Source organism: Nanorana parkeri, unplaced genomic scaffold (genome assembly GCF_000935625.1).
Source record: "Nanorana parkeri isolate BGI_ZX_2015 unplaced genomic scaffold, ASM93562v1 scaffold379, whole genome shotgun sequence".
NCBI classification, from domain to species: domain Eukaryota; kingdom Metazoa; phylum Chordata; class Amphibia; order Anura; family Dicroglossidae; genus Nanorana; species Nanorana parkeri.
The window spans coordinates 1,259,719-1,269,140 of NW_017306647.1; the positions used below are offsets into that span (position 1 = coordinate 1,259,719).

General features: G+C 46.4%; 2 protein-coding genes across 2 annotated transcripts in view; one reads left to right on the plus strand and one right to left on the minus strand.

Moving 5' to 3' along the window:
- Positions 1-482: 482 nt before the first annotated feature.
- Positions 483-6,565, minus strand: ZG16 (zymogen granule protein 16). Its single transcript, XM_018559088.1, has 4 exons — positions 6,371-6,565; positions 4,556-4,631; positions 3,408-3,540; positions 483-810 (listed from the first exon to the last, which is right to left on the minus strand). The coding sequence occupies exons 1-4, from the start codon at positions 6,563-6,565 to the stop codon at positions 483-485; spliced, it is 732 nt and encodes a 243-aa protein (XP_018414590.1).
- A 25-nt stretch (positions 6,566-6,590) lies between these two features.
- LOC108789155 (serine/threonine-protein kinase NLK2-like) overlaps positions 6,591-9,422 on the plus strand; it is a 36,339-nt gene continuing 33,507 nt past the window's right edge. Inside the window, exons 1-2 of the mRNA XM_018559089.1 lie at positions 6,591-6,854; positions 7,356-7,432. Coding sequence (XP_018414591.1) covers positions 6,591-6,854; positions 7,356-7,432 — 341 coding nt within the window. The remainder of the gene's footprint in view (positions 6,855-7,355; positions 7,433-9,422) is intronic.

Below are 9,422 nucleotides of genomic sequence, written 5' to 3' on the forward strand. Positions count from 1 at the left end.
TCTTCTCGAGAACCAGCAGTATAATGGGCATTCTTCTCGAGAACCACCAGTATAATGGGCATTCTTCCCAAGAACCACCAGTATAATGGACATTCTTCTCAAGAACCACCAGTATAATGGACATTCTTCCCAAGAATACTCTCATTGGTCACCAATGTGGTGTGGCTAATGTACCATGATTTGTATACAAAATTACTTTTAGCAGGGGTTCGTTGAGACCTGAACATTATTTCAAGGGTTCCTCCATGGTAAAAGAGTTGAGAAAGGCTGGCTTAGAGGGCAACTGCGTGTGAGTTTGTACAGGCATAACGGGACACAAAATAATATTTGAAACCTTTATTATTTCGGAAAACCTTTTATTTTGGAACCTTTTCACAGTGTCAGAGAATGATGAATGCAGAGAAAATAAAAAAAGGCAATCGGGCAATGAAGGATCCTGGCCTGCTGGTTGGCCCTGGTGGGATCCGATTCCTCCTGGCTCTTCACTTGGATCCCTGTTTGCAGTAGTAGCAGCTGGGTTGGACGCCCCAGTGGAAGCCGATGCTGTGCAGGACGGAGGAGTATCTCCCGCTAATGTAGCGCAATGAGGTGCCCTCAAACAGTGGAAAATCATTGAAGCTGTTGCCTGATGGTTGCCCGAATTTGAATATCCTCCCGCGACTTGTCACGAAGACCAGCTCATTCACATAAGAGGCGACTTTCCCCGACACCTGAGTGATATTCTCACCACGGTGCAGCAAGACCTCGAAGAGGGTACCAGAGGGGTTTCCATAATAAGGCCCCCAGGTGCCACCATACTGGATCTGGATCCTGGAGGGAAACATATGAACACATGAAGAAAAGCACCAGAGGGATTGTAATGCTTCCAAGGGTTGTGATGTCATGTTGAAATCAAAGCCTACAAAGCATGATGGCATCTTCACATGTGAATGTTAACATTGCTCACCAGCCAGGAACCAAGCATCAGATATATCTTCCCATGTTAAGTAAATACATGCGTGTAATGTGTCCATGTAACACTTTCTGGCTTCTCGACTTTAAAAAGAAGCTGAAGACTTTGTTTTGATGCACATGGAACTGAAGCTTATAACGGGCTTCAACTCTAAGGGCCCGTTAACACCAGATGCAGCGCGTTCCGGCCCGATTCTGGCCAGAACACACTGCCTCGCATTGCGGCCGGCTCACTTTTTTGTGGGGCAGGAGGGGGCGTGGCGGGCCATTGAAGTGAATGGCACCGCAGCCGCGCCCTCCGGCCGAAATGCGATCGGCCGCACGGGATCGCAAGGCACATTATGCCTGTGTTCCGGTCCGATCAAAATGCTGCAAGCACTATTTTGATCGCACCGGACCGCAGGCACAATGTGCCTTGCGATCCTGTGCGGCCGGAGGGCATGGCTATGGTGCCATTCACTTCAATGGCCGGCCACGCCCCCACCTGCCCCACAAAAAAAGTGAGCCGGCCGCTATGCGAGGCAGTGCGTTCTGGCCAGAATCGGGCCGGAACGCGATGCATCTGGTGTGAATGAGGCCTGAAAGTGCTTTCCTGCACTAAACCTTTCATGTGACCTCTATATACATTGCATTTGTTATTTTGAGCAGCCCAGTATAAAGGAGACATAGTGGCAAAAAAAAAATTATTACTGGGTTAAACTAAACATTTTTGGCATATTAATTTTCAATGGCTGTGGCACGAGTGTAACCAGGGTAGTTGTGCTAGGATATATTTACAGGAATTAACCAGCTGCAGCAATATCTATCAACGTGATCAAGTGTAAGCCGGGGTGCTACGCTTGGTTGTGTGTGCTCCACCTTTTAATTGGTCTTTAAGTTGTGTGAAAATAACACAAACTAAATACAGTGCCAGTGATCAAATCCTAATTGCGGCTGTATAATGAAAATACAAGTCGAAAAAAGGAAGGTAAATGTGTTCGTGAATAAAAATTATTAAATATTAAGTTAACAATGTAAATATCGCAAAATATGTGTAGCATGTGTAAATAAATAAAATATAATATTGTCGTGTGAAAACAAGTTATATTGTGAAAATAAATTCTGGTTGAAAATTGTGTAAACGGGTGAATTATTCCATCTGGCAATAAAAAAAAAAAAATGGAATAAAAACTAATTATATGGCCAGTCAAAGGCTACAAGCCAAAGTGCACAAAAATCTTATAAAAACACATCTACTGATATAAAAGGTGAATAAAATATAGTGTATATAGAGGTGTATGATCGGGGATTGTAAGCAGCAAGATACTATTTTCCTCCGAGCAACATTGGAAGTCAAGTGTCTTTTACTTATAGTTCTATTGATGAGTCCGCACAGGGAAAAATTCTTCAATAATAGTCTCTCTGCCCTCTCCTGCCGTCATGCTGCACTTCCTCTCATCGGCGGTGTTTGGACAGCCTCCAGTATGGATGGAGAACCCTCCGGAGAGATCAGCCAGGAAACGAGGGGGGGGAAACCGACCATAGAAGAAAAAACAGGATTTAAGTGCAGATGCAAGATCCTTTATTTAAAAAGTTTAAAAATGATTGCACTTACAAACTTCCGTTGGTAAAACAGCATATGCAACCTGTGTAGAACCTCTTCCCAGGGTGTCAGCGAGGAAACGGAGCACTCCCTTTACGCGTTTCGTCCTGAAGACTTTTTCAAAAGGGGTGAAAAAGTCCCCCCTTTTGAAAAAGTCTTCATAATTCACCTGTTTACACAATTTTCAACCAGATTTTATTTTCACAATATAACTTGTTTTCACACGACAATATTATATTTTATTTATTTACACATGCTACACATATTTTGCGATATTCACATTGTTAACTTAATTGGGGATTAGCCCATCTATGTGTCAGTGGATCTCCAACTTTCATGCACACTTACATTCCATATTGTATTAGCATTTTTAGTCAAATTGAAATTTTAACATTTACATTTAACACTTATATTTATTTTACAATGTAAAAGTTTTATTTAAAATGTATTCTTTCTTTCTTCTTTTGCAGTTGTGTAAGCATTTCACTGCATATCATACTTGTACGATTGTGTATGTGACAAATAAATCTATCTATCTATCTAATATTTAATAATTTTTTATTCACGAACACATTTACCTTCCTTTTTTCGACTTGTATTTTCATTATACAGCCGCAATTAGGATTTGATCACTGGCACTGTATTTAGTTTGTGTTATTTTCACATTTTCACACAACTTAAAGACCAATTAAAAGGTGGAGCACACACAACCAAGCGCAGCACCCCGGCTTACACTGTGGCACGAGTGTGTCCTCTCCATACATAATTTTTGCTTACAGGTGTGCCTTTTTTTCCATCTCAGAAGGTTGGGAGGTATGGAAATATGCTAGAGACATTCAGTGTAATAGAAAAGTGTTAGCCTGCAGGATCTTACCCAATCACATGGCTGGGATTCTCCCTGATGCGTAAGCCTGATATTGGCCCGTTCAGTTGCTCATTGGAGAAGGAGAAAGCCGTTCCTCCACCTGCTCCGTACTCCCCAGCGTAGGAAGAGAGCCGCGACTGAACTACAAGGGTGTGAAAGAGGAGAGCAGTCAGGGAGGCAAGAGTCTTCCACAGGAGAATGTGTGTTTTTTCAACCTTATCTACTATGTTGTAGACAGAGGGGACCTGTAAGGGTGAGCCTCTCCCCCCCCCCCCAAAAAAGATATTTCAGTATTTGCTACGTTCCTGGGTCTGCATACCAAGCCTGCATAGAGGGGCTCCCGCCATCTCTATACTTAGTTCCCGGGTCTGTACACCTGATCTGCCCATTATGAGAGGTTACCAGCATTCCTGCATTGAGTTCTTAGGTCTTTGCACTTGCTGTGCCCATTATGAGGGGCTCCCACCATCCCTCTGCTGAGTTCCCGGGTCTGTACCACTGCTGTGCCCATTATGAGGAGCTCCCACCATCCCTGTGCTGAGTTCCCGGGTCTGTACACCGGCTGTGCCCATTATGAGGGGCTCCCACCATCCCTGTACTGAGTTCCCGGGTCTGTACACCTGTTGTGCCCATTATGAGGAGCTCCCACCATCCCTGTACTGAGTTCCCGGGTCTGTACACCTGCTGTGCCCATTATGAGGAGCTCCCACCATCCCTGTGCTGAGTTCCCAGGTCTGTACACCCGCTGTGCCCATTATGAGGGGCTCCCACCATCCCTGAGCGGATGTCCTGGGTCTGTACACTTGCTGCGCCCATTATGAGGGGTTCTCACCATCCGGTGCTTAATTCCCGGGCCTGTACACCCGCTGTGCCCATTATGAGGGGCTCCCACCATCCCTGAGCTGAGTTCTCGGGTCTGTACACCTGCTGTGCCCATTATGAGGGGTACCCCCCATCCCTGAGCTGAGGTCCCGGGTCTGTACACCTGCTGTGCCCATTCTGAGGGGCTCCCACCATCCCTGAGCTGAGTTCCCTCAACATCATTAATCAATAATCATCATCACCATCATCATCACCATCATCATCACCATCATCACTATCAATCCTCATGCACTAAAACAATGTCTGTATAGGGTGCTATAATAACACATACTCACCACTAGATGCCGCTGTGGAGCCCAGCAGGAAGCACGCACACAGGAGAGTCAGCATCCTGGATTTAGCAGTTGTCACCTAGAGGTTGTTAGCAAACCAAAATCAACATTTATACACCAATACAGACCACCCTGGGAGGACAACCTGTTACCCTCTTAAAAAAGCCTGACCCTGAGATTCCATTGTTAATGGCAGGTGAAAGCTTGGTCAGTAGTACTACCTGGCTTCTCTAAGCCTTGTTCGTACTCTCAATGGTGTGTGAGTCCACTGGGGCTTCATCTACCATGAATAGCGATGGAAAGGGTCCTTCCTCCAGCATAGATCTCAGTGAGAGATCATCAGACATGGCGCCAGCAGTGCATATGGATCATATGTCCGAGTATATTGCAGATAGAGCATGCAGCCAAAAGATCTTTGTTGCAGGATGAGAAGTGAGAAGCCAGACCGGCACACAGGGACTCATGGAGATCTTGATGCTGCCCCCAACATAAGTACGAGGTCAGCCCATCAAACTCCACCAGCAACTAAGATACCCCTTATGAAAGCACTGACCCCCCCTTACAGGATGATTCCAGCGTTTGATCTAAGCTTATAATCTTAGCAAGGGCAACAAAATATACAACATGAGTACCAATCACAGCACAGCCTCCCATATATATATATATATATATAACCACAGATCATGGGGCCCCATAGCAAGATTTCTATGGGCCCCCAGCAACCTCCCTTCTGTCAATAATATTCAAGTGAGGTAGCAGGAGGGCTGCCTGCATAGTCCACCCTGTACATCTGATGTCAGCTCTTCTTGAATAATATTGGCAGTGTGCGCAGCAACATCTGCGATCCATACTGGGGCCCCCTTACACCCCTAGGACCCATAGCAGCCGCCTGGGCCGCTATGGCTATTGTTACGCCACTGCCTCGCATATATTACAATAGCCCAGTCCCTGTACAAGGACTCAGCCACAGACCATGCAGGCATCACTCACCTGTCGTCACCCTGTCAATGGATGCGCTTATCTCTCCTTCTACACATATATATAGCTGTGTGTATGGTGATCACACCCCACTGCCATATGTTGTGTGTGTAATAATAAGGAAGAACTCACTGACCTCATATAATAACTCCTTTCAATGATGTCACATTCATTCCTTCCATAGCGCCCCCCTCTGGTCTGGTGGGATGGGAGCCGACAGGGAAATACGGGGTTAATATAGAAGGTAATGCGTAACGTTCATTGATCCCCATCTGCTGATATATTGAACATATTCTGCACTTCACTCCCCCGCATACCCCTCCCATACTGTACACGGTGATGGAACGCTGCGGACCCGTGCTTGTTGAGGTGGATATAGAGATATCTTGTTGGTTGTATTCAGGGGCAGGTTTTACCCTTCCAGGCACTTGGTATATTCTATGCTGGCACCAAATTGTGGTGGAGTTGATATGTAAAGACGGAGCTTTGTTCTGGTGCAAAAGTAATATCGGCATTATAATGATTGGGTTTGTTTAGGGATTAAGCCGACCTCAAACCCCAGACCTGCGAACATCATGGAGGATTCAGGAGTGTGCATGCTGGATGTATAGACTTTCAACCACCTGGAGGCGGCCCACAAGAACTTCTGTTACCCCAGTAATGCCCATTATAAGAATCTCTATGACCCCAGTGATGCTCATTACAAGAGCTCCTATGACCCCAGTGATGCCTATTACAAGAACCTCTATGACCCCAGTGATGCTCATTACAAGAACTCCTACGACCCCAGTGATGCCCATTATAAAAAAAAACTCCTACGACCCAAGTGATGCTCATTACAAGAAACTCTAAGACTCCAGTAAAGTCCATTGCAAGAACCTTTACAATGCTAGTGATGCCGATCACAAGAACCTCTATGGCTCCAGTGATGTTCAATACAAGAGCCTCTATGACCTCAATTATGTCCTTTACAAGAACCTCTATGACCCCAGTGTTGCCCACGATAAGATCCTGTATGACCCCAGTGTTGCCCATTACATGGACCTCTAATACCCCAATGATGCCCATTACAAGAACCTCTTTGACCTCAGTGATACCCCAATACAAGAACCTCTACGACCCTAGGGATAACCATTACAAGAACCTCTATGACCCCAGTGATGACCATTGCAAGAACTTTTACAGTGCTAGTGATGCTGATCACAAGAACCTCTATGACTCCAGTGATGTCCAATACAAGAGCCTCTATGACCCCAATTATGTCCTTTACAAGAACCTCTACAACCGCAGTGATGCCCATTATAAGATCCTGTATGACCCCAGTGTTGCCCATTACATGGACCTCTAATACCCCAATGATGCATATTATAAAAACCTCTTTGACCTCAGTGATGCCCCAATACAAGAACCTCTATGGCCCCGGTGATGACCAGTACAACAACCTCTTCAACCCTAATGATGCTCAATATAACAACCTCTATGAACCCAGTGATTCTCATCACAAGAACCGTGCGGCCTGAAGCTTAAAAACACGTGAAAAACACTTTCAAATACAAGTGTTTGTGTGTGAAAGATGCAAAAAAGCTCACGCTTGTGTGAATGGGGGCCAAGGGCATAGGTTGGTGTCTCAACCCCCAACCTACTCCCTTAGTAGGTGATTTGCCTGGCCCAGTTTTGAGTGGAGCTGGTCATGAAGGTGCAGAGTGACCTCTTGACAATTTGGATGATGTCAGTGAAGCATCTGCCCAATATGTTGTATCTCCCAGCTGGTGGCCACGTATAGCACAAGGTGTGTCAGGTGTGTCACCCTCCCAATCTCTTACAGGAAACAAGAACCCGGTGCGGGTCCATTGAGGGGCTGACGGAGGCGGATGCTATGCCGGAGCTGCCAGATAAGAACAGGTGAGTTATGTTATCTGGGATTTACGTTATCTGTTCAGGAATTTGGAAGGAATAATTACTGATAAAGACGACCATAAAATGATCATTTACAAAATCCACATCGACGTGTATTATGTTTTCCTCCCCCAGATTCCTTGTCACATGAAGCTAAATCGCTGAGCTGTAAAACGGTATAAAACACGGCAGAGGTCGCTTTCATTTGTACTGTCAGCCATTTGTAAACAATTCACACCAAGAGATCCCACCTATTACCTCTATTAGCCAGAAAATGACACCCGTGCACCTCTCTGAAATAGTTTTCATTCCTCACTAGGGGCCTGACTTTCCTGGCCCCGGAGCTGCCATTCCATTGTATAGCAAGGCTTCCTCACCGGCCAATAAGGGAACTCTGATGGGACAGGGGGATGGTGGTTGGCAGATTTGAACCAGATATCACAGTGAAGTGAAACTAGTTTCAGAGAGAAATCATACGTGTGGATTGTAACGTCTGTGGCCAGCCTGATTGAGAACAAGACTCTCTGTATGTTTTAGGCGCTGACCTCATCCCGCTCTTAGACGATGGCCCAGCGAGACTCTTGGCTGACGATCAGACTGTTCAGAGCTATCTAGGGGGGGTGAGTGATGAGCACATCAGACATCACCAGAGCTTATTATTACACACAGAGGTTTTCCAGCTTGTTGGACACACCCCATGCCATGAGAAGGAGCCCCAGTGCCATGAGAAGGAGCCCTCATGCCATGAGAAGACGTCCTCGTGCCATATGAAGGAATCCCCATGCCATGAGAAGGAGCCCACATGACATGAGAAGGAGCCCTCATGCCATGAGAAGGTGCCCCCATACAATATGAAGGAGCACCCATGCCATGAGAAGGAGCCGCCATGCCATGGGAAGAAGCCCATATGCCATGAGAAGGAGCCCCCATGCCATAAGAAGGAGCCCTAATGCCAGGAGAAGGAGCCCCCATGCCAGGAGAAGGAGCACCCATACCATATGAAGGAGCCCTAATGCCAGGAGAAGGATTCCACGTGGCATATGAAGGATCCCACGTGGCATATGAAAGAGCCCCATGCCTTGAGAAGGAGCCTTCATGCCATATGAAGGAGTCTAATGTCATGGGAAGGAGCCCTCATGCCAGGTGAAGGAACCCCCATGCCATGGAAAGGAGCCCTAGTGCCAAGAGAAGGAGCCCCCATGCCATTGGAAGGAGCCCCCATGCCATATGAAGGAGCCACCATGCCATGAGAAGGAGCTCTAATACCATGAGAAGGAGTCTCAATGCTATGAGATGAAGCCCTCATGCCATAAGAAGGAGCCCCCATGCCATAAGAAGGAGCCCTAATGCCAGGAGAAGGAGCCCCCATGCCAGGAGAAGGAGCACCCATACCATATGAAGGAGCCCTAATGCCAGGAGAAGGAGCCCCCATGCCATAAGAAGGAGCACCCATACCATATGAAGGAGCCCTAAAGCCAGGAGAAGGAGCCCCCATGCCAGGAGAAGGAGCACCCATACCATATGAAGGAGCCCTAATGCCAGGAGGAGCCCCCATGCCATAAGAAGGAGCACCCATACCATATGGAGGAGCCCTAATGACATATGAAGGACCCCCATGCCATGAGAAGGACCCCAAAGGCTATTTGAACGTGCGCTCATTGTACGTTGATTGAGAAGGAAGGAAGGCGCTAGCTGCGAGTGCACAGCATACATCAAAGATAATTAATAATAGATTATTGTACATTAAAAATAGATTATAACCTCCCAACCAGCCAGGAAAACATGACACAGTGCAGAGCTCCTTTTATTTAAAGCTCACCTCAAAAAAACAAACCCATCTCAGCCAGAGAAGAAGCAGCGCCCCCTTGTGGCTGAATGTCAGCACTGCAGTATAATGCAGATCCCCTTTGTTACATTGAAGTATGTGTTGGTTCTGCTATACATTGTAGATCATCACAGAAGACTCACAAAACAAGAAAACATGCAAACCGGTGAT